The 25,085-nt window shown below is 40.9% G+C and overlaps 1 protein-coding gene across 3 annotated transcripts in view; it reads left to right on the top strand.

Moving 5' to 3' along the window:
- Nucleotides 1-25,085, top strand: part of slc36a4 (solute carrier family 36 member 4) — a 270,519-nt gene that overhangs the window by 19,806 nt on the left and 225,628 nt on the right. For all 3 annotated transcript variants that reach the window (XM_072263375.1, XM_072263376.1, XM_072263378.1), the window contains exons 4-8: nucleotides 316-404; nucleotides 2,932-3,027; nucleotides 6,763-6,847; nucleotides 13,366-13,602; nucleotides 19,712-19,810. In XM_072263375.1, the coding sequence (XP_072119476.1) occupies nucleotides 316-404; nucleotides 2,932-3,027; nucleotides 6,763-6,847; nucleotides 13,366-13,602; nucleotides 19,712-19,810 (606 nt within the window). The remainder of the gene's footprint in view (nucleotides 1-315; nucleotides 405-2,931; nucleotides 3,028-6,762; nucleotides 6,848-13,365; nucleotides 13,603-19,711; nucleotides 19,811-25,085) is intronic.

Genomic DNA, 25,085 nt, shown 5'->3' with positions numbered 1-25,085 from the left:
TTTACACAGCATGGTGAGTAGCCCAGATGACTGGCCCCAGGAAGTGGTCAAGGTGGGTATAATTGCAAAGTTCAAGAGGCACTTGGCCTGGAGGGTTATGTGCTGTGAATGGGCAACTGGTCCATGCCATCCACATCTTCTTAGTCCTAGGAAGATGGTTTGATTTGCCAGGGACTAGTTGGGTTGATGTGTTCCTAATCTTGAGTCTGATTACAATTTTCATTGTTACAAAATGAGCAGTGTTGAATTATGATTTTCTGTGCGCATGAGCATGTAAGTAGATTAACTGGTACATTTATGAACAATTTCTTTCAGTTGGGACCAATCAGCCTTGTTCTTATGGGAATAGTGGCAATTCATTGTATGCATATTGTAGTGCGCTGTAGCCACCACTTCTGTCAAAGGTAAAACCCTTTGTTTCTTTTAAGATATTATCACTTTATTTTTGGATACCATGTCTCATTTATCTTTTGAAATTTCCTTGTCAATAAGCTGTTTGCTCATACTGCTGTTCAACTGCTATTAAGTGCTGTCAGGCAATTCCTGTAAATCTTTACCTTGTTACAGCAAATACTGAAATACTTTGCACATCAGAGCTTCTATGGAGAAAATAAGAGGCTTAATGTTTCTGGTAAATGACGTCTCATCAGAAACGTTGGAACAAAACAAGTTTTTAAATGTCACAAAAATGTACGTGATGTGGTTGGGAGATGAAATGACAAAAGGGATTACTGAGCCAAGTGGGAACAGGTGATAAAATCCCACACTGATTTTTTTTTTCTTTTCTTCACATGGTTTGCTATGTTCGAATGGAAATTGATAAATAGGTTAATTATTGTCACATGTATAATAGAAAAAGAATTGTCTCGTATACCAACCCATATGGATCAATTCATTTTAACAGAGCAATAAGGTAGTAGAAGGGAAAATATCAATGCAGAATACAGTGAAACTGTGTGCAGGTAGAAAGTAAGATGCAAGGTCACAACAAGGTATTGGAGATTTTGAGTTAGAGTCCATCCTAATGTACTAAGAAAACATGCAATAGCCTTAATATGGCAGAATAGAAGCTGTCCTTGAGCCTGATGGTATATGCTTTCAGGCTTTTGTATCTTCTGCCTGATGGCAGGGAGAAGAACAATGTCTGAGGTGGTTGGGGTCTTGATGTCTGCTTTACTGAGTCAGGAGTAAGAGTAAATGGAGTTCATGGAGTAGCTGGTTTTCATGTTGTGTTGAGCTGTGACACAACTATTTAACTATTTGCAGTTTCTTGTGGTCACATGCAGAACTGTTGCGCATCCAGTTGGGATGCTTTCTATGTTGCATTGACTTAAAAAAAAAGACTTTAGCCTCCGGAGAAAGTCGAAGCACCAATGATCTTTCTTGGCTGTGGTGTCAACATGGTTGTTTAGAGCAAAGTTATATAGAGCACGTGATACAGGACAGGTTATTGGTGATGTTCACTCCTCGAAACTTGAAGATTTCAACCTCAGCACCATTGCTCTAAAATGGGCATATGCACTAACCCACTTCAAGTCAATGACCAGCTTTTTTTTATTTTTGCTAACTTTGAGGGAAAAGTTTTCTCATCACATCTCAATGACCAGCTTTTTTTATTTTTGCTAACTTTGAGGGAAAGGTTTTTCTCATCGAGTCATGTTACTAGACTTCTGGTAAGGTGGCGGTGCTCTCTTGATGCAGTGGCCTCTGGGTCCAAGCAAAGATGCAATTGTTCGTACTATCTTTTTGTTTACAACGACACTGACAAGACACTGCTGGATATTAAGAACATCACGTATGGTAGGTCTGCCCCACTAGTGACTTGTTGGATAGGGATGGGGCTGGACTTGTTGCGCTCCGGGTTGCAGTCCACTTCAGCCACCCAGGCAGTGCATGATCCAACAAAGGATGGAAATGGTTGCTTGGATGTCTTTCTTGTGATTGCAAGACCTGTTGGACTTCGGTAATATAGAATTGCACGAGTCCGATTTACTGATTCATTGCAGAGACCACTGGTGGTGGAGCTGCATTGCCTTGGTTGCTGTGTGGACAAGGTCTTAGTGCCTCAGTATTACCTGTTGCGGTCGCTGGCATAGGAGACACCAGAGCTGGCTGTGTGCTGTGGGACTCTGTACTGGGTTGGGGGCTGTCCTTAGTGTTCACTCTTGGGAAGACAAGCTGGATTGAGTTGATCTGCGGCTGCACTTCTGCGAAGTGAGGAACTGCTGTAGCCTATTCTTGCATCAATGCGCCACCAATCTATAGGCCATGTCACTCAGGAACTTGACCAAATTATTACTAGTTTTAATCTTTTTTGTAACTTTTTCTGCTGTCATAGTTATATATGCTCTATGTGCTGTGTGTGATTGTTGGTACTGCATCACAGCTTAGCCCCAGAGGATCACCGTTTATGGTTGTTTAATTAATTAAGCTTGAATTTGAACTGTGTTCCTTTCTGTTATCATAATTGTATATGCTCTGAGTGTGACTGTTGGTACTATACTGCACGTTAACCCCAGAGGACCAGTTTATGGTTGTCAATAAAACTTGAGCTCAACTCTTTTTTCCTGTACTCCTGACTCACCATTATTTGAGATCTGGCACAATCCGGTGATATCTGTAAACTTGTATATGGAGTTGGAGAAGAATCTGGCCATGCAGTTGAGAGTGTACAGGGAGTAAAGTAGGTGGCTGAGAATACAGCCTTGTTGGTTGCTGGTGTTGACAGTAGTTGTGGCAGAGGTGTTCCTGCCTATTCTAGACTGATTGTGATCTGTTGTGCTTGAAGCTCAATTTCTATTGAAATTAGTTCAGTTGACTGTGAAGCAAAACCACTAAATGTTTGAGTGCAGTGATATTGCCATATTGAAATACTGTGGTTTATGTTTATTTTTTAATGTTAATCTTTCTTTTGTAATTTTACGTGAATAGATTTAAAAGGCAGAGCCTGAGTTATGGTGATACAGTTACATTTGCGATGGAACATGGACCGTTCCCTTGTCTTCGAAGGAAAGCTCCACTGGGAAGGTAAAACTGGCGATATCATTGGGAAATATGACTTATTTTCCACAATAAGGGATATTTTAGTTAGTAAAATGCTTTTGTTTTGAAGTTACTAACATTATGGCAGTGCTTAGTCAGGACAGTCTGGCGAACTTGTCCAGTGAGGCGTAATGGGTGGAACTGGGGTATAAGAAAGGTATGTTGATGGGACTGTATTACAGACTAACCAATAAACCAAGGGATTTGGATTTAGAGGAAACATTTGTGGAGAGATTTCAGATTGTTGCAAGAAACATTAGTTTGTTAAGTAGATGATTTTAACTTTCCACATTGACTGGGACTCCCATACTGTAAAAGGATTAGATGGGTTAGAGTTTGTCAAAACTGTTAGGAAGTTTCTTTAGTCAGTATGTAGAAGTCCCAATGAGATGGTGTGTGATATTTGATTTGCTATTAGGGAATGAGACAGGGTAGGTGTCAGAAGTTTGTATAGTTTGTATTGGCAAAGGTGCATTTGGAAAGTGGGAGGACTTCAGAAGTGAAATTTTGAGAGCATAAAGCTGGTATGTGCCTGTCAGAATAAAAGGTGAAGATAACAGATTTAGGGAACCTTGGTTTTCAAGAGATATTGAGGTCCTGGTTAAAAACATAAAGAAATGCATAGCTGGTATAGGCAGGTAGGGACAAATGAGGTGCTTATGGAATATAAGAAATGTAAGACAACATTTCAGAAAGTAGGAGGGCCAAAAGAAGGCATGAGGTTTCCCTACCAGAGAAGATTAATGAGAATCCTAAGGGATTCTACAGAAATGTTAAGAGCAAAGGGATTGCAAGGGACAAAATTGGGTCTCTAGAAGATCAGAATGGTAATCCATGTGTGGAGCCAAACGAGGTGGGGGAGATTGTAAGTGGATTTTTTTTGCATCTGTATTTATTCAGGAGACTGAAATAGTCTAGATAGAAGTGATGCGAAGCAGCATCATCTTTATGAAACCTTTACAGATGAGGTGTTCGCTGTCTTGAGGCAAGTTAGGGTGGATAAATCCTCAGAGCCTGACAAGGTGTTTCCTTGGATTCTGTGGGAGGCAAGTGCAGAAATAGCCAAGGCCCTAGCAGAGATGCTTAAATCTTCCTTGGTGACAGGTGAGGTCCCAGAGAATTAGAGGATAGCTAATGTTGTTTAGCTGTTTAAGAAAGGCTCTAAAAATAAAACAGGCAATTATAGGCTGGTGAGCCTGACATCTGTCATGGGACGGTTATTGGAAGATATTCAGAGGGACTGGATATGAGTATTTGGATAGACATGGACAGATTAGGGATAATCAACATGGCTTTGTGTGGTAGATTGTTTCTAACTGATCTTAAAATTTTTTTGAGGAAATTACCGAGGAAATTACCAAGGAAATTGATGAAGACAAGGCAGTGGATGTTGTCTACATGGACTTTGACCATGTCCTGCATGGGAGGTTGTTCAAGTAGGTTCAGTCACTTAGCATTCAAGATGAGTAATTAAATTGGATCAGGTATTGGTCTTGTGGGAGAAGCCAGAGAGTAGTAGCAGATGGTTGCGCCTCTGACTGGGGGCTAGTGACTAGTGGAGTGCCACAGGGATTGTTGCTCGGTCCATTGTTGTTTGTTATTTAAATCAATGATCTGGACGATGATGTGGCTAACTGGATCATCAGATTAGAGGATGACTCCAAGATTAGGGTGTACTGGACAGTGGGGAAGACTATCATAGCTTGCAGCGGGATCTGCACCAGTTGTTAAAATGGGCTGAAAGTGGCAGATAAGTGTGAGGTGTTGCATTTTGGTAGGACCACCAGGGTAGGTCATACATAGTAAATAGGTACTGATGATTGTGGTGGAACCGAGGGATCCGTGAATACAGGTCAATAATTTATTGATAGTTGCATCATAGGTAGGTAGAGTCATAAAGAAGGCTTTTGGCAGATTTGGCAAGTAGAGGTCATGGGTTAAGGGTGAAAGGTAAAAAGTTCAAGGGGAACACGAGGAGAAACTTCACTCAGAGGGTCATGAGAACGTGGGACGAACTGCCAGTGCAAGTGGTGCATTTCAATGTTTAAGAGAAGTTTGAATAGGTACGTGTATAGTAGGGGAATGGAGGGCTATGGTCCTGGTGCAGGTCGATGGGAGTAGGCAGCTTAAATGGCTCAGCTTGGAGTAGATGCGCTGAAGGGCCTGTTTTTGTGCTATACTTTTTTATGACTCTGTGTTAGTCTGAACTTGTATTATTTGTGCTATGAGTTTTTAAATGAAAGAACAGCTGTTAAATCAGTTGCCTCATAGCTCCAGAGTCCTGGGTTTGATTCTGATATTGGATGTTGCCTGTATGGAGTCGGTGTATTTTCCCTGTTACTGCATGGTTGGTAGGTATTTTGGTAGAGTAAATTGCCCTTAACATTGTTGGGTGTCATGTGAACCAGGAGATGGACATGTTTCATATTTTAGGACGAATAAGTAGAGAAGTGGATAGTTATAGAGCAGGGGTTCCCAACTTTTTGTTAATGCCATGAAGCCTCGCCACTAACAGAGGGGTCCATGGACCCCAGGCTGGGAACCCCTGTTACAGAGTAATACAGCACCAACACAGGCTGTTCAGCCTGCTGCCTCCCTGCCGACCAGATTGCTTCAGCCTCCTGCGCATTTGGCCCATCTAAGCCCTGCCACTCCATGTACCTATTTTGAGCCCTTCATAAATGATACTGTCGGACCTGCCTGAACCACTTCTGGCAGTGCATTTCATGTACTCAACATTCTCTGCATGGGAAAATTTGTCCCCGAAATCTCTAAGCCATTTCCCTCTCACCCTAAATCTATGCTTCCTAGTTTTGATTCCCCTGCCCTAGGGAAAAAGTTTTTGTGTCTTTATCTATGCCTCATAATTTTAAGCATTTCTATAAGGTCACTCTTCAATCTCCTACATTCCAAAAAATAAAGATCTTGCCTAGCCAACCTCTCTCTATATCTCGGGCCCTTTAGTTGTGGCAACATCCTTATAAATCTTTTCTGCACTTCTCCCAGTTTAACTATGTCTTTCCTACAGTAGGATGCAGTGCTCCAAGTGTTACCTTGCCAACGACTTGTTATTCATTATTTATGTAAATTATTTGGATTTAAGTGCATAAGTCTTGATCAATTGCACGGAATTAGTAGGGGTTGTTCATAGTGAAAAAAATTATTGTAGAAAAGACTTACAAGGATTTTGTTCGAACTAAAGGGCCCAAGTTGCAGGGAGAGTTATTGTAGATTGCAGGGGTATTTTGGGATAATAAGTGGCAAATAGATTTCAATACTGATAACTGTGAGGTGATGCATTTGAGAAAGTCAAACCAGCATAGGACTTGCACTATGAATGGTAGGGCATTAGGGAGTGTAATGGAACAAAGGATGTGGAAGTACAAGCACGTAGTCCTTTGAAAGTGGAATTACAGGTAGGTAGGATCATGGTGTTTAGTGTGCTGGCCTAACTCATCTCTAATTGCCCTGGAGTGTGATCCTATAGCATTATTGAAAAGCAGGGAAAATCCTTCAATGACTTTCTAATATTACAGCTTGTCCAACATTACATTAATCATTTAACTGATATTTCTGAAACCATTGTATACAATTTAGCATTTTCCCAATATTATACAGGTGACTCATGCTATAGAAATTGTAGTCATTTTTCTTTTAACTGGACTAACAAATCTATTTTCAGCATTTATTAGCTTAACCTATGTGTAACTTTCTTTCCAGGATGACCGTAGAGTTTTTCCTCATCATTACACAGCTGGGATTTTGCTCAGTTTATTTTGTATTCGTTGGTGTTAATATGAAGCAGGTGAGTGACTAATAGTTGGTAGAAATTGTTTTAGAAGGCAGATCAGTACAGTACAGTGGAGCATTTAGGCCAAATATTGTGCTGAGCAATGCAAACCTTGATCGGTCCAACCTTTCCCATCTACATAGTCCATAGCCTTCCATTTTTTGCATACAGTACATGTGCCTACCGAAGAGCATCTTGAGTGTCTCTGTATCACCCTGTACCACCACCCCAGGCAGTGTGTTCCAGGCACCCACAGTTCTGTGTATATAAAAACCTAGCTCTGACATCTCCCCTAAAATTTCCTCTGCTCATCTTAAACTGATGCCCTCTGGTATTGTCCATTAATACTATGGGGAAAAATATGCTGGCTGTCTTGCTTATGCCACTAATCATCTTGTGCACCTCTACCAGTTGCTTCTTATTTTCCTTTGCTCCAAAAAGAAAAGCCCTAGCTTGTTTAATTTTCCTCATAAGATATGTTCTCTAATCCAGACAGCATCATCTCTGAGGTTTCCACACCCTTCCTATAATGACGTGACCAGAAATGAACACATACTCCAAACGTGGTTTAACCAGATAGTGCTGCAAGATTACCTGATGGCTCTTCTAAATCATTATCAAAATGTGTATATCATATACAATTTCTTGCAGTCACTCACAAAAACAAAGAACACAATAGAATTCACAAAAAAACACAAACAAGACTGCCACATAATCAACTTGCAAAAGAGGACTAATCAAGTAAATGGTATATTTTTAAAAAGTAATTTAAAGCACATGGAACATAAACTGCAGAGTCGCTAAAAGTGAGTCCACAGCTGCGGAGCCTGTCAGCGTTGAGGCAGTTGAAGCCAGTCCATGAGCCTGATGGCTGTAGGATAACAACTGCTCCTTAACCTGGCAGCCTGGGACCCAAGACTCCTGCATCTCCGCCCGACGGTTGTAGTGAGAAGAGAGGAAGTCCAGTCAAACACAGGCAGATATCGCTGAATGCCTCTGTTTTCCGCTCCTGTCCTCAACAATTTTAATAGTGCTCGATGTTTTAATCAGTGTGAGTAATGGAGCTAACCACAGGTTCATCTTCCACCATTAGGCCTCGACGCAGCATCCACTCCCAGTGATGGTTGCCTTGCTGTACCTGTACTCTCGAGTCTTGATTTTGCCAAATCCCCAGAAGATCGCAAAAGCTCCAGATTGTTTAGTTGGTTCAAAACTGCATTCTTAAAAGAGAAATTACAGGATGTGGACTGCAGCAGTATACCTACTGGAGTATCTTATATTTTTATGAGCTGTCTGCAAAATGTACCATTTGTTGCTGGTAACACACATCAAAGTTGCTGGTGAACGCAGCAGGCCAGGCAGCATCTCTAGCAAGAGGTACAGTCGATGTTTTGGGCCGAGACCCTTCGTCAGGACTAACTGAAAGAAGAGATAGTAAGAGATTTGAAAGGGGGAGGGGGAGATCCGAAATGATAGGAGAAGACGGGAGGGGGAGGGATGGAACCAAGAGCTGGAAAGTTGATTGGCAAAAGGGATATGAGAGGATCATGGGCCAGGAGGCCTAGGGAGAAAGAAAGGGGGAGGGGGAAGCCCAGAGGATGGGCAAGGGGTATAGTCAGAGGGACAGAGGGAGAAAAAGGAGAGGGATGAAAAGAATGTGTGTATATAAATAAATAACAGATGGGGTATGAGGGGGAGGTGGGGCATTAGCGGAAGTTGAGAAGTCAACATTCATGCCATCAGGTTGGAGGCTACCCAGACAGAATATAAGGTGTTGTTCCTCCAACCTGAGTGTACCCCATCTGCTATTTATTTATATACACACATTATTCTTCCCTCCCCCCTCTCCCTCCCCCCTCTCCCTCCCCCCTCTCCCTCCCCCCTCTCCCTCCCCCCTCTCCCTCCCCCCTCTCCCTCCCCCCTCTCCCTCCCCCCTCTCCCTCCCCCCTCTCCCTCCCCCCTCTCCCTCCCCTGTCCCATGATCCTCTCATATCCCTTTTGCCAATCAACTGCCCAGCTGTTGGCTCCATCTCTCCCCCTCCTGTCTTCTCCTATTATTTTGGATCTCCCCCTCCCACTTTCAAATCTCCTACTAGCTCTTCCTTCAGTTAGTCCTGACAAAGGGTCTCGGCCCAAAACGTCGACTGTACCTCTTCCTAGAGATGCTGCCTGGCCTGCTGCGGTCACCAGCAACTTTGATGTGTGTTGCTTGAATTTCCAGCATCTGCAGATTTCATCGTATTTGTTGCTGGTACTGTTTTGCTTCATTCAACTCGGTCTCCTGACTAATAAAGGCCATGTGTCTCCTTTACCACCCTATCAGTTTGCACAGCATTTTTGAGGTAGCTATGGACATGGACCTTCAGATCCTCTGTCCTTTCACACTACTCAGAATCCTGCCATTAACCTTGACTCTGCCTTCAAGTAGGGTCTTCTAAAGTGTATCACCTCACACTTTTCCAGACTGAACTCCATCTGACCGTTCTCTACCCAGCTCTGCATCTTGTTTGTATTCTGTTGTAATCCTTGACATCCTTCTACGTAAACCACACCTTCAACCTTCGTGCCATCTGCACACTTCCTAATCTACCCTTCCACTCTCATCAAAGCCATTTCTAAAACTCAGAGAAGAGGTCGCAGAACAAATCCCTGCAGAAGATCATTAGTCACTGACCACCTTTCAGAATAAGCTCCATCTGCTACCACCCTCTGCTTTCTGTGGGCAAGCTAATTCTAATTCCACGCAGCCAAGATTGCATGGATCCCATGCCTCGTGCCTTTCTAAATGAGCTGACCATGGGGAAACTTGTCAAGTGCTTTAGTAAAATATGTACGCACTGCATCCACTACTTACTTTCATCAATTTGTCTCGTTTCCTTAAACTTAGGCTTGTGAGGGTGACCTGCCCCTCACACATGTATGCCAACTATCCCTAATGAGACAATGTTAGGCTTGTGAGGGAGGACTTGCCCTCTCAAATCCACATTGACTATCCCTAATGAGGCAATGTTTCTCCAAATACTCAATTCATGACCCTAAGAATCTTGTCCATTTCTTTGCCCACCATTGAAGTGAGACTCACTGGTCTATAATTCCTAGGCTTGTTCATATTATCTTTTTAAACAAAGGAACAACATTTGCCATCCTCCCATCCTCTGCCTTTGCGTAGTCTCTTGGCTTCCCATTGTCACCTGGGGTATATCCTGTCTGACCTTGGGGACTTGTCTGTCTAATTTTTTTCAGAAGTTCCAACACTGAGTCTTTCTCAAGCATGACAGGCTCCAGCACTTTGGTCTGTTCTGTGCTGACTTCACATTTGTGAAAATCCCACTTGTTGGTGAACACTGCAGTAAAGTATTCATTAAAGACCTTCTCCACCCCCCCCCCACCCCCAACCTCCAGGAACACGTCCCCACTTCCTCTATGATTGGTCCAGTCCTCACTCTCATCATCCTCCTGTTAATATACATGTAAAATGTCTTGGGACATTCTACCTCTTAATTAAATGTTCCACCTCTCCTGTCTACAATGATTCCTTCACCCTACTGTCTTTTCGCTGTCTCAGTGGGGCAAACCTCTGCAGAACTCCATGCAGGTGCTTCCTAAACAACCTCCACATTCCTACTATGCATTTTTCTGAGAGCATCTGCTCCCAATTTATGCCCCCAAGTTCCTGCTCAATACTATTGTAATTAGCCCTCCCCTAATTAAATACTTGCCCATGTTTGCTCCTGTCCTTTTCATGGGTGTGCTTAAAGTCAGGGAGTTGTCACCATCTCTGAAATGCTTACCCACCAAGAGGTCTGCTTCCAGAACAGGTTCATTGACAGTACTAGATTTAGTATGGCCTTTCTAGTCAGACTGCACATGCTATGTCAGGAATCCCCCCTAGACACCCCGACCAAATTCTGCCCCATCTAAACCTTTTTCACTGAGGAGGTGCCAGTCAATATAAGGGAAGTTGAAGTCATCCGTGACAACAGCCCTGCTTTTCTACACCTTTCCAAAATCTGCTTTCGTATTTACTCCTCTGTCCCGGTTGCTATTGGAAGGTCCAGTAGGCTGATTGCTTCCTTCCTATTTCTGACTCAATGGACAATTCCTACATGACATCCTCCCTTTCTGCGGCTCTGATGCAATTCCTGATTAGCAGTGCTACTCTTCCACCTCTTTTACCTCCCTCTCTATCCCTTTTGAAGTGTCTGTACCCTGGAACATCAAGCAGCTAATTCTGCCCTCATGACAACTAATGGACACAACATCATAATTCCATGTACTGATCCATGCTCTCAGTTCATCACCTTTATTCCTTGTACCTCTCATGAAACTTCAACCCATCCAACTGACTGCAGTTATCCCCATATTCACTTGCTATCCTTCCTCAGTCTTTCTGCACATTGATTGCACCTTTTCACTAACTGATCTGCCATTTGGCCTAACACCATGATTCCAATCAACATGCCAATGTTATTTAAACCATCTCTAGCATACTTATCCACAAGGGCATTAGCTCCTCTAGAGTTTGATGTCACCTGTCCTTTTTGTAGAGATCAAACCTTCCTTTAGTGGCCAGTGGTGTAGTGGCATCAGCACCAGACTGCGAGGCCAGTGGTCCCGGGTTTGAAACTGGCCAGCTCCTTACATGCTTTCGATCCGTACTGGGTTGAGTGTCAAGCTAACAACTCGGCCTCATAAAAAACAGAATGCCAAAGAAATAGCAAGGTTGCTGCCCGATGTGCCACAAGGTGCGGAGAGGAATAACATGCCTCCCCTGGAGGAGATCTCAATGACTGACAAATCTGAAGCCCTGTCCCCTGCACTAACCGTTCAGTCACATATCTGTCTGCTATATCTTTCTATTCTTACCCTCACTAGTGCATGTCACAAGCAGCAATCCAGAGATTGCTACCTGTGAGATTCTGCTTTTAATTGTTTTGGACGATTGACAGACATGACTGGTGAAAGAGAGTGGTAATGAGGTATTGTCTAATTGCGTTCGAAGCAGACATTAAGGGTCTGTTTGACATGGCTATTTGAGATCCATGGGAGAAGAGCAGCTATGGGCTGACTCCTACACTGAATTTTCTCAATATGTCAGTTTTAGACGGATTTGGATGTTACATTAAAGCGTAACTGGAAAGAAGAAATGTTAACAATTCGCATAAGATAATCAAATGTTTTTAGTGTGTCAAGTATAATGGTTGATGAAAGCTTAAGTTTTAACTAGATATTTAGTAGCTTGTCAATGCTTAAGGAAAAGGCTATTACAGGTACATAAGTTCTGTATAAGTATTTGTGTGAATTATTGAGATTGTATCTTTTAAGTCTAATGCTAATTAGCTTTAGCAATTCTCTGAGCCAAACTAGATTTCAGTGTTCTTACACTTTATCCCCAAATCCCTTGCTCAAAATCTAGTTTGAGCTTTGACTGCCATGGCCCACACACTTCCTGTTTCGGGTCAAGTGGATCAATTCATTGGTATTAATTTCCAGTTCTCTAGCTGCTGTCTCCACCATCATTTGTCTTTGTCTTCCTCTTGCTTTCTTCCCTTCAATCTTTTCCATAATTGCCGTACATTCTAACTCCTCTTTCCTAATCACACGTCCAATGAAATTATGTTGCCTTTTCATGATCTCATACATTATTTCTCTTTTTGTGTTTGCTCTGTTCATGACATCCTCGTTAGATATTCGTTTTGTCTATGATATTCTTTGCATCCTCCTCAAAAACCACATCTCTGCTGCTACAACTCGTTTCCTTATGTTACTAGATATTGTCCAACATTCTGAGCCATATAACATAACTAGATAAATGTAACATTTCAGTACTCTGAGGCGGTTGTCATGCCTAGTTTAGTATTGGTTAGTATACTCTTCATTCTCGTAAAGGTGTCTTTTGCTATCCCTATTCTTCTTTTGATGTCCATCTTTCTGTATTTACACACTCTATATTCTACATGCAATGCTATTTAAAATAAGCTATTTGCCATATTTATCTCAACTGTTTCCATTCTAAATCCCATTGTAACCTTTGCAAATTACAGTAGCCTCTGCAAATTCAGGAACATGTTCATCCTCAGCAATAATAATCATGTAACGTCTAATTACCTGTTATGCAACTTCTATTGCAGAAGATCTTCGTTACCATTAACTTCCCCAACTTTTCTCCCTGAGTTCTTTTAATCTAACCATTGAACAATAACTAACAAAGTATGTATCAAAAAGGATAGACCCTCTATATTCAGTATATCATTTAATGTTCTATTTATACAATATTGTTCCATTAGTTCCTCCTGCTTGGATGAGCTCAACATTTTATTACAGCTTCCACTTTCTTCTTCTGGCACCTTCCCCCTTCCTTTCCAGTTCTGATGAAATATCAGATTGGCTGAAATATCAACTGCTTAAACATTTACATAGGCTTTGGTTTAGATATTTCCATAGACTTGGATTATCTGTTGTTTCTGATTATGTTAGTACGCACTCCAGACCTGATGTTTGAAATTAATGAGGTTATTGCTTTATTTCTGCAGCTAGTGGAAGGTTTCCTGAGGAATCACACAAGTTACAGTGACCTAAACATCACAAGAACTTTGCAGTTCCATAATGAAGATTGGAACATTGATGCAAGGATTTACATGCTGAGCTTAATTCCTATTTTGGTCTGCATTGTGTTTATTCGTGATCTAAAATACCTTGCAGTATTTTCATTCATGGCGAATCTTTCAATGGCTGTCAGTCTATTTATCATCTATCAGTATATAATTAGGGTAAGTTTCATGTGCTGGTTGTTTAATAATTCATTCATTTCCATTGTGTTGCCTTTTGCTTTTACAATTCTGAATGTTACTTTGTGGTTTGTAGTTCTCAAACAGATAAAGCAAATCTGCTCCCTCCAGTTTTTTGGGCATGTATGAAGAGGCTTTTGTTTTCTGAGGAACTGGAAGTAGGACAGGATCTATCAGTTGCCATGTACTTCACATACTTTAGATCCTGACAAATCTGCATGTCATTAACCTGCCTTGGTTCCTTGTTCTTTATTCCTTGGGTAACAAAATCTTCAAATTGAGTTTTTCATTTTCTGTAGTTGTGTTCCAGATTTCCACAGTCCTCTCTCTCAAGCATTGCATTTTAAGATTATTCCTGAACAACTTGTCTAATTTTAAAGATTCCCACTACTACTGGCATCTTTCGCATTTAAAAAGTGCTTTTACTTCCTATCAGTTTAGTAAGTCAGGTTTTTAAACATATCCAATAACCTTACTTCATTCTAATGAATTGACTACATAATGTTAATAGTCCTTATAACCTGGCACACTAACCCTTATGTTGTTCAGGTGAATGTGTTGTACTTGTAAGTTTAGTGTGATTGAGATATGTAGAACTCAACTCCCTGAAAATGGGTTGTTTGGCCTTTTTAAATGTAGCTTGCTTTATTCGAAGCTGTTGATATGTGTGTTTGTCATTATGCATGAATTGAATGTTGTTCATTCCCTCTACAGTCAAGATGGAACATAGAACAGCACTGTACAAACCCTCCAGCCCATGATGTACTGACCTTTTAACCTACTTCAAGATCAATCTAGTCTTCCCTCCCACATAGCCCTCTTTTTTTAAAATTTCAATAACATACTGTACCTATCTAAGATTCTTTGCAGTGTCACTAATGTATCTCCATTGCCATCCCTAGTTGTGGGGGAAAAAAACTGTCTGTGACATCACCGATACTTTTCTCCGATCATCTTAAAAATGATGTTACCTGTCCACAGTTTCTCTGCCTCTTATCATCTTATACACCTCTATCAAGTCTTCTCTCATCATCCTTTGCTCCAAAGAGAAGAGCCCTAGCTTGTTCAACCTTTCCTTTTAAGTCATGTTCTCTAATCTGGACAGCATTCTGTTGGATTTCCTCTGCACTCTCTCTAAAGCTTCCACATCTTTCCTGTAATGAAGCAACTGGAACTGGAAAACATCAAAATGCATACAGAGTATTTTTAAAGCCATTTGTGATTGTTCATATGGCAAACTGAAGTACAGATAAAGTATTGAGATTGAGTTGACTATATATATGATTTAACCCCTGGTCTTATTCCAAGGTCATTTTCAGAATAATTGTTGATTCTCTAAAGATGGATAGATTTTTAAAACTGCATTGCATTTGACTGAAATCAGTAGTGGAAGTTTTATGTAACTTTTAATAGTTGGCAAATAATTTTTTTAGGAGAGTGTAGCTCCTTCATTGAAATCCAGCAATGTGGTAGCTTGTTGTTGGACAGAAGCAACTTTGTCTTCATTAAGATTGCTTTATTCATCCATAACAAACGAGATTAATGTAATTAGATCAGTTAATTAGAGCCCTGATCCTGAAATGGGTAGGTTAAAAGTAGAAATGAAGCCAAAGGAATTGCATGGCCATTCATATTCCTCTGTACTTCTGTACTGAATGGTAATACTATATTGCAAGATAAGGGAATCAATTTTACACCAATTATCTGGTCCAAGAAGATTTCATAATAATTGAGGTTGGTCATTAGGTTTTTTTTTTGAGATTAAGAATGTACATTGTACTGATTGGGTCCTCATCAATATTTAACAATCTTCTGTCGGAAATGAATGTAATGCCAGCCAAGAGCATAATCAGTTAACTAATGATCCACAATTTGAGTCAACTACTCAATTTATATTTGATGCAAGAGTTCATGCAGGTAGTATAGGAATCAAAGCAGATACAGAAAGCAGTAGAACTGGATCAGTTTGTCACTCATTATCATGCAAAAGACAGTTTTAAACATTCCAGTGAAATTCTTTCATTGGTCCTCTCCTCAGTGGAACTAGTCCACGGTCTTCGCCCTATTAGATTCTTCCTCCTTGAGCCCATTTACTTCTTCCTCCTATCCTCTTCCAGACTTTCACCATCACAGCCACCCACCTTCCCTCTCACCTGGTGCCACCTATCACCTGCCAGCTTATATTTCCTTCCTCCTCTTACCCCCCCCCCCCACCTTATTTTGGTTTCTTTCCCCTTTCTTTCTAGTCCTGACGAAGAGCCTTGGCCAGAAATGTCAACTGTTTATTCTTCTCCATTGATGCTGCCTGACTTGCTGAATTTCCGCCAGTATTTTGTGTGTGTGTTGCTGCAAATAGTTTCAGCACTCTTCTTCCTTCAGTCAGTAAATTTTAAATATTGCAATACCAGAATGTTAATAAATATAATTTTGGGTTGTAATTTTTCTGTTTTATTTTGTTTGCTATTTCTTTCCCTCTTAATTTATAACAACCATTATATCTTCAGGCTGCTGTTTTCATTGAAATGCTGGAATTGTTTACAATAGTTAGCTGGAATAATCTTAGTATCTTGATTTCTACTGAACTAAATGAGTGTCCTCTTGATTACCTTTATAAACTTTTGTTGAACAGATTGAATACTGTGTTCAAGGCTCTTGCACTGCTCATTCAGCATTTCTGATCTGGCTATTGTTCACGATTGCACTTAATAATTGTATGATAGTACTGTTCAACTGGCCCAGTGATTATGATAGCAAATTAAATGATCCTTGGCGCCCCCCCCCATTTAATAAAAAAAATACAAGCATGTTATTAAAACATGCTAATTTTTAAGCTAATTTCTAACTAATAGCATAAATCAATTTCTCTTCTGTTTGACATGTTCAGGCAAATTTCTCCATGTGGTGTTCAGGTATGAATTTACATATTCTGCTATCATATTTTTAAAAAATGTGTAACTTTACTAGTTTCTTTGCCTTGTCATCCCAATAATTTGTTTCTTACCCATGTTGGGACTCATTTAGTCAATATAGTTGTTCAGTTCTTCTTTCATCTTGATATCCTCAGTCTTTCACTGTTGTAACTCTGTTTAATGGAAAATATTGTGGTGCATATGATTTATTGAATGGATATTAAACATAGAACAATATAACACTGTACAGGCCCTTCAGTGTACAATGTTGTGTCAAACTTTTAACCTACTGAGATTAATCTAACCCTTCCCTCCTACATAGCCCTCCATTTTGTATCATCTATGTGCCTATCTAAGTGTTTCTTACATGTCCTTAATGTACCTACAGTACCTCTATCAACACCCCTGGTGCAGCTTCCAACACTCATCACCCTCTGACATCTTAAGACCATAAGACATAGGAGCAGAATTAGGCCATTCAGCCCGTTGAGTCCATTTCATCATGGCTGATCCTGGATCCTATTCAACCCAGCTGCCCTTTCACCATATCCCTGATGCCCTAACCAATCATGAATCTTTTCAACTTCCGCTTTGTATGTACCCATGGATTTGGCCTCCCGTAGTCTGTGGCAGAGCATTCCACAGATTCACCATTCTTTGGCTAAAAAAAAATTCCTCCTTACTTTTGTTCTAAAAGCTCACCCACTCAATTTTGAGGCTGTGTCCTCTAGTTCTGGATACCCCCACCATAAGAAACATCCTCTCTACATCCATGTTGTCTAGACCTTTCAACAATTAGTAGGTTTCAATGAGATCTCCAAGCATTCTTCTAAATTGCAGTGAGTACAGGCTCAAAGCTGCCAAATGCTCCTCATATTAACCCCTTCATTTCTTGAATCATCCTTGTAACAACCTCTAGACACTCTCCAGTGACAACATATCCTTGCTGAGATATGGGGCCTAAAGCTGTTGACAATACTCCAAGTGTGGCCTGACTAGTGTCTTATAAAGCTTTGGTGTTATCTCCTTGTTTTTTATATTCTATTCCCCTTGAAATAAATGCCAGCATTGCATGTGCTGCCTTTACCTGTGAATTAATCTTCTGGGAATCTTGCACGAGGGCTCCTAAGTCCCTTTGCATCTCTGTTGTTTGAACCTTCTACCCATTTAGATAATAGTCTGTGCTATCTTTCGTTTTACCAAAATGCATTGTCATACGTTTCCCAACACTGTATTCAGTCTGCCACATTTTTGCTCATTCTTCCAGTTTGTCTAAGTCCTGCTGCAATTGCGTTGCTTCCTCAGTACTACCTACCCCCTCCACCCAGCTTTGTCTCAACCCCAAACTCTGCCACTAAGCCATCAATGTGAGGCACCTTATCAAATGCCCTCTGAAAATCTAAGAAAATGACATCCACTGTCTCTCCTTTGTCCACCCTGTTTGTTACTTCCTCGAATAATTCTAACAGATTTGTCGGGCAAGATTTCTTTTTAAAGGAATCATGCTGACCTTGACTTATTTTCTCATTAGGCTCAAAATACCCCGAAACCTCTTCCTTAATAATGCACTCCAACACATTCCCAACCACTCAGTTTAGCCAGCTAGCCCATAATTTCCTCTCTTTTGTCCTTCTCTCTTCTTAGAGTGGAGTGACACTTAATTTTCCAGTCCTCTGGGACTATGCCAAAATTAATTGATTATTGAAAGATCATGACTATCTGTTATCTCTTCAGCAACATCCCCTATAGTTTCCTCTAATCTTAAAATTATGCCCCCTGTGTAGACATTCCTGCCCCGGGGGTTGGGGAGGGGGAGAGGTCTGGCTATCCACTCAATCAATGCTGCTTATCACCTTGTGCACCTTTATCAAGTTATTTCTCATTCTCCTTTGTGCCAAAGGGAGAAGTCCTAGTTTACCCAACCTATCTTCATAAGACTTAGGAGAAGTTCTAGCTCACTCAATTCGTCTTCATGCTCTCTAATCCAGGCATAATCCTGGTAAATCCAAAGTTTCTACATCCTTGGTACAGTATAATGAAGAACACAAAAAATGAACACTACTCCAAGTGTGGTCTAACCGGGGTTTTGTAGAACTGCAACGTTACCTCCTGGCTCTTGAACTCGATCGCCTGACAAATGGAAGTGGACACACCATATGCCATAACCTCATCAACTAGCACGGCAACTCTGAGGAATCTATGGACATGGAGCCCAAGATCCCTTGGTTCCTCCACAGTTAAGAATCCTGCCATTAACCCTGAATTTTGCCTTCAGTTTCATTCTTTCAAAGTAGATCACTTAACACTTTTCCAGATTGAACCTGCCATCTTTCTGCCTGGCTCCGCATTTTATCGATGTTTCATTGACAACTATGACCCCCTTTTATGCTATCCACAACAGCACCAACCTTTGTATCATCTGCAGACTTACCACCACTTCCTCGCCCAAGTTATTTATAAAAGTCACAGAGAGCGGGGTCTCCCATCTGCAACCTCTTTCTGTGGGCAAGCTAATTCTGGATCAATGCTTTCTAATTTTCTGAATGAGCTTTCTGTGGGGAACTTTATCAAATGCCGTACTAAAATGTCATTAAATTATTTGCTTATATATTGATAAGTGTGGGCACGTGGCCAGGTGGTTAAGGCATTGCACTAGCTACCTGAAGGTCGTGAGTTCGAGCCCCAGCCGAGGGAACGTGTTGTGTCCTTGAGCAAGGCACTTAATCACACATTGCTCTGTGACGACACCGGTGCCAAGCTGTATGGGTCCTACTGCCCTTCCTTTGGACAATATTGGTGTGGTGGAGAGGGGAGACTTGCAGCATGGGCAACTGCTGGTCTTCCATACAACCTTGCCCAGGCCTGCACCCTGGAGAGTGAAGACTTTCCAGGCGCAGATCCATGGTCTTGCAAGACTAATGGATGTCTTTAATTAATATTGATAAGAATTTATCAGTAAATATTATATGTTAGCCTGGAACTTGAAGAGCATAGCCTGTCATCTGCACTTTGCTTCTTTTTTAAAAAATTCATTTGCTCTGCATTTGTCTTGAACTTGCTGGGTTAAGAGTTTCCACATTCCTTTAGCAAAATACTGCTTGCTCCTTCGCTTGTGTCACATACTCCATAGTTTTTGTCTCATATTTCATTAAACCAATAATCTGTTTTTATCTTTCACATAGGACATAACTCATCCAAAGAAGCTTCCTCTGATTGCCAGCTGGAAAAAATATCCACTTTTCTTTGGGTCTGCAATATTTGCTTTTGAAGGAATTGGGTTGGTAGGTGCTACTATATTCTTATTTCTCCATGTTGCATTGATTTTGCTGTGCAGAAACAGTGCATTCTTGTTATCACTGGAATTGAAATCTGAAACCCTGGATTAATCAGCTAGACTATTTCAAACCCTGCCATGATGTTTGGAAAATTTAAATTTAATTGTGTTAAACAGGAATGAGTTTAGTCATGGGGGACATGATCAACATGGATATATTTAAAGAAGTTGTTCAGTTCTTGATTAGTAAGGTTGTCAATGTTTGTGGGGTGTAGGCAAGTGGAAGGGGTTGAAAGGAATATAAATTAGCCATCTGTGGAATTTGTTGCCACGAGTGGCTGTGGAGACCAAGTCATTGGGTGTATTTAATAGATAATAGGTGCAGGAGTAGGCCGTTCGGCCCTTTGAGCCAGCACCACCATTCACTGTGATCATGGCTGATCATCAGTTCCTGCCTTATCCCCATAACCTTTGATTCTACTATCTTTAAGAGCTCTATCCATCTCTTTTTTGAAAGCATCCAGAGACTTGGCCTCCACAGTCTTCTGGGGCAGAGCATTCTATATATCCACCACTCTCTGGGTGAAAAAGTTTTTAATTTAAGGCAAAGATCGATAGGTTCTTGATTGGCCAGGGCATCAAAGGGTATGGGGTGAAGGCAGCAGAGTGGGGATGACTGGAAGAATTGGATCAGCCCATGATTGAATGGTGGAGCAGACTGGATGGGCCGAATAGCCTACTTTTCCTATATCTTACGATCTTATAATCAAATGGCAGAGCATGCTTGATGGATCAAATGGCCTAATTTGCTCCTGTGTCTTACAGCCTTATAATAATCTCCTACTTGGTTTGTCATAATTTCCTGACAAAGTATAAATCTCCCGGAGACTTCAGATTTTCAAGCAACTTACTTCAGGCATAATTAAAAATGGGTAACAAGTATGTGCTTCACCAGTAATACTCTCACCTTTTGATTCATGTTTAAATCAATTCTTTGTGGATATATATTATGAAAGTTGACTTCGCCCTTATCCGGCGATCTTTGGTATGGGTAGCGTCATCCTCAATTTGGAATGATGTGCTGTGAGCCTAGCTGTAATTTTAGTACACCCTGTGAAAATAGTATGGGTTGCATTGTTAGTCATATAATTTTGTATCACTCTCAATGCTTTCACTTCAAAACAAACTGCATTAAAGTACACATCCAAAATCAATAGAAGTGGAATCATTGATATAACAGTGAGCAGTTCTATTTAATTGGTTTATGTGAATATTGTGCAAAAACATGTTTCAGGTGATTATTTTGACCTATATAAGGATCATTTTCAGTTATAGTATGGTAAAGAAATTATATGGTTTATTTTGAATTGTAGTATTTGCAGTGTGAGACTTTTCAAGACCTTTGACCTATAATAAGCATTTAGTGTTGCAGGATTTTCTTGTTGGCTTTGAAAATTGATATCCCTGACAAAATGTATCTGACAACATTCCTAGTGATGACAGCAATTGTATGAACTAAGGCAGAGTCTTCCATACTGATTCTCTTGGTGACTTTACCAAGTAATAGGGGAACACAGATTTTAAAATGTCCAAGTTTAGTTCTCTGTTCAAGCTGAATTAGTTGATTTCAAATGGGACAGGAGTTAGAATTGACCTCACTGATACATGGGTATGAAGAAACCAAGTTTGGTTCATGTTTCCTGTTGATTGTTTGAGGATTGTTGTTGAAAAGTGTACATGCATAGATTTTGAATAAGGACAACATCTTATACAGTACTGTATAAAAGTCTTTATTTTTATATATTATATATAATGACCTTTGCACAGTACTGAGTGGATATTTGTTAAAATAGGAAGGTGGTTGGGGAAACAAGAGTACTTGGCTTTGTATTAGCTTAGTATTAAGTGTATTTTTGCTAACTTGAAAGATAGCAAAATAGACAGTACTTTGCAAAGTCTTGGGCACCCTAACAATATACATGTGCAATACTGTATTTGTATATTATTTTTAAATATGCTGAATTTCATAATTTGAATGCACAAATTCACTGTTCACAAGAACTGCTACAAGATAGTCCATCAAAGGGGGAGAATTGTATTCTGGACATAATTATCAGCTGTAGCCAAGTGTGGAGTGCCTGGCTCTGAGGCAGAAGTACATTGATTGACGTGAAGTGCCACATCCGTAGACCTTGGCCAAAATCTGCATCTGCGTGAATGCATTAATGGAAATGTTGACTTATTTGAATCAACGTTAAGCCAAGGCTCAACCTTAAGTGGATGTAAAGTGGGCAACAGTTTTACAATGGATTGCAGTCATCATGAACAGACATTTGATGGTGAGGAGGGGGGAGATTAAAAAAGAACTCGGAGCCTTTTGGGACTTTTTGGCAGACTCTGTCATAATGATCTATTAGGCATGTGGCAAAGTCCAGTTTAAAAAGTTAGATTTAATTGGAGCGGCTATTGTGTGGATGGGCCAGTGTTAATGGTTAGTTTCAGGCATTGGCTTAAAAGGCTTGGGCAGGAAGAGGTAAATGCTGTAGGTATGTTTCTGATGAGCTTCCTTCTGCATAGCTTGTGCAGCGAGAATGGGTCCAGGGTCAGCAACCTCCAGTCTCCTTGATAACTGCATCTGTACAAGGTGCATACAGCTGCAGCTCCTATCAAACCATGTTAGGGACTGGAGCTGCAGCTGGATGACCTTGGGCTCAAAGGCAGAATGAGGAGGTGATAGGAGACACAGGGAGGTAGTCATCCCTAAATTGTTTGAGGCAAGTAGCTGGGTGACTCTCCTGAGAGGGAAAGTGCAGAGTACCTCAGTTGTCATTCCCCTCAATAACAAGTACACTCCTTTAAATACTACTGGGGAGTGTGACCTACTGGGGAAAGCTGCAGCGAGCAGGTCTCTGGCACAGTCTGGCTCTGTGGCTCAGAAGGGAAAGGGAGAAGAAAAGGATTGCAGTAATGATAAACCAGACAGGAAATTCTGTGGATATGAAAGAGACATGTGGATGCTATGCTGCTTCCTAGGTGCCAGGATCAGGGATGTTTTGGATCGGGTCCATAGCATTCTAAAGGTGGAGGGTGAGCAGCTAGAAGTCATGGTACTTATTGGTACCACTGATATAGGAGTGATGTTCTGAAGAGAGAATATAGGGAGTTAAGAAGAAAGCTGAGAAGAAAGACTGCAAGGATAGTAACCTCTGGATTACTGCCTGTACCACGTGTCAGTGAGGGTAAGAATAGGATGATTTGGCAGGTGAATGCGTGGCTAAGGAATTGGTGCAGGGGGTAAGGGTTTCAGATTTCTGGATCATCGGGATACCTTCAGCGCAAGGTATGACTTGTATGAAAGGAATGAGTTACACCTAAACCCGAAGAGGACCCATATCCTTGGGGCAGGTTTGCTGTTGGGGAGGGGGAATGGAAACCAGAGTGACTGGGCAGAGGATGGGGTAGCTGGAATACGAAGAGATGCATTGTGAAAGGATAAGCAGGTGATAGGGCAGTGGCGTGAATTGCACTGTAACATAGGGGGCAAAATTGAAAAGGGCGTTAAATCCAGGACTGAAGGTGTTATATTTGAATGCACACAGTATACAGAGTAAGGTAAATGATGTTGTAGCACAGTTAAAGATTAGTAGGTATGACGTATCACTGAGTCATGGCTGAAAGAAAATCACAGTTCGGTGTTTAACATGCAAAAATACATATTGTATCAATAGGACAGGGAGGTAGGTGGAGGGGGTGGGGTGGTTGGTTTAAAAAAAAAATGAAATCACATCTTTAGAAAGAGGTGACATAGGATTGGAAGATGTAGAATCCTTGCGGGTAGAGTTAAGAAACTACAAGGATAAAAAGACCCTGATGGGAGTTCCATACAGGCCTCCAAACAGTAGCCAGGATGTGGGATACAAATTACAACTGGACATTAAAAAATGCATGTCCAAAGGGCAATGTTAAAATAGTGTTGGGGGATTTCAATATGTAGGTATATTGGGGAAAATCAGGTTGGTGCTGGATCCTAAGAGAGGGAATTTGTAGCATGCTTACAAGATGGGTTTTTAGAGCAGCTTGTGGTTGAGTCTACCAGGGGAATGGACATTCTGGTTTGGGTGTTGTGTAAGCTTCAATATAATGCTGATGCATCTGATTCAGTGCCAAGATTGGCACTGGTGATGTTTTGCAGACAGCTCACAAAACTACTAGATCTACTTGTTCTGAGTTATGATCGCTGCAATCGGCAGCCTGTAATTTCCCTTTATGAAATTTACTTTTCTAACATCTAAAAAATGACTAGGGATTTTTTTTTTTTTTTTTCCTCCCGATCTGAAGGATTCAGCGAACTTGATTCACGGAATAACTTGATTCACGGAATGCAAGTGTGGGCACCTAGAGAGGTGGACGAAGGTCGGCCAGCTCTGAGGTGGACTCCAAGTTAAATTAAAGTGTCGAGGTATGAGAGCTGAAAACAAACTAGCATTCAGCACCACTTCTTCATGCCAGCCAAGATCCCCCTCCTGAGCCCCATCCTGTCTGTTTGCGTTTGATCTGTCTCCCTCTCTTACTATTACCTTTGGGTAGGAGGTTCAGGAGTCTCGGGTCCCACACCACCAGGTTCAAGAGCATTTGTTGCCTCGCAGCCATTTGGTTCCTTGGCTGGCTTTACACCCCTCAGTGCTGAACTGACTCCACATCCTGTTGACTCACTGTTGGGAACTCAGCACAGACTCAGCAGACTCAAATATCCTTGTCACATCTAATCTATAAATCATATAAAACTAAACTTTTCCCTTGGCCAATTTTCTATCAGTATTACAATTTTGATTACTACCATGTTTATGTCGTGTTCTCATTTTCTTTGTGAGTTTCACCATTACATACTTGAGTAGTTATTATGGACCTTTTCAATTCTGGCTGATTGGAATGAGCTTTGATAAATTGGATAATTATTATGCATTCCCATGTACATTTTTCATAACATTCTGCACAGCAACATCAATATCATGGATTGATCTGCAAACTTTTAAAAATATAAACTCACTTGAGGAGGATAGCTGTCTTCTACAGGGACAAGGTTAAATAACAAGTAAAGATGCTTTACTCCAGCTTGTGACAAATTACTGATAATTGGAATGAACCCTCAAGGGAGGATGCAAAGTCAGTCACCAAGATTTTAGTAACTGACCTTGAGACAATTAATTTTATCTAAGTTTATTGGATTCCATATTGCATAAGTTCTCGTATTCAGCTGGGAAATAAGCAAAAAAAATCTATGC

This window comes from Mobula birostris, chromosome 7 (genome assembly GCF_030028105.1).
Source record: "Mobula birostris isolate sMobBir1 chromosome 7, sMobBir1.hap1, whole genome shotgun sequence".
Lineage (NCBI taxonomy): Eukaryota > Metazoa > Chordata > Chondrichthyes > Myliobatiformes > Myliobatidae > Mobula > Mobula birostris.
Note: the sequence above shows the minus strand (reverse complement) of the source record. Positions and strands in the feature narration are given on the sequence as shown.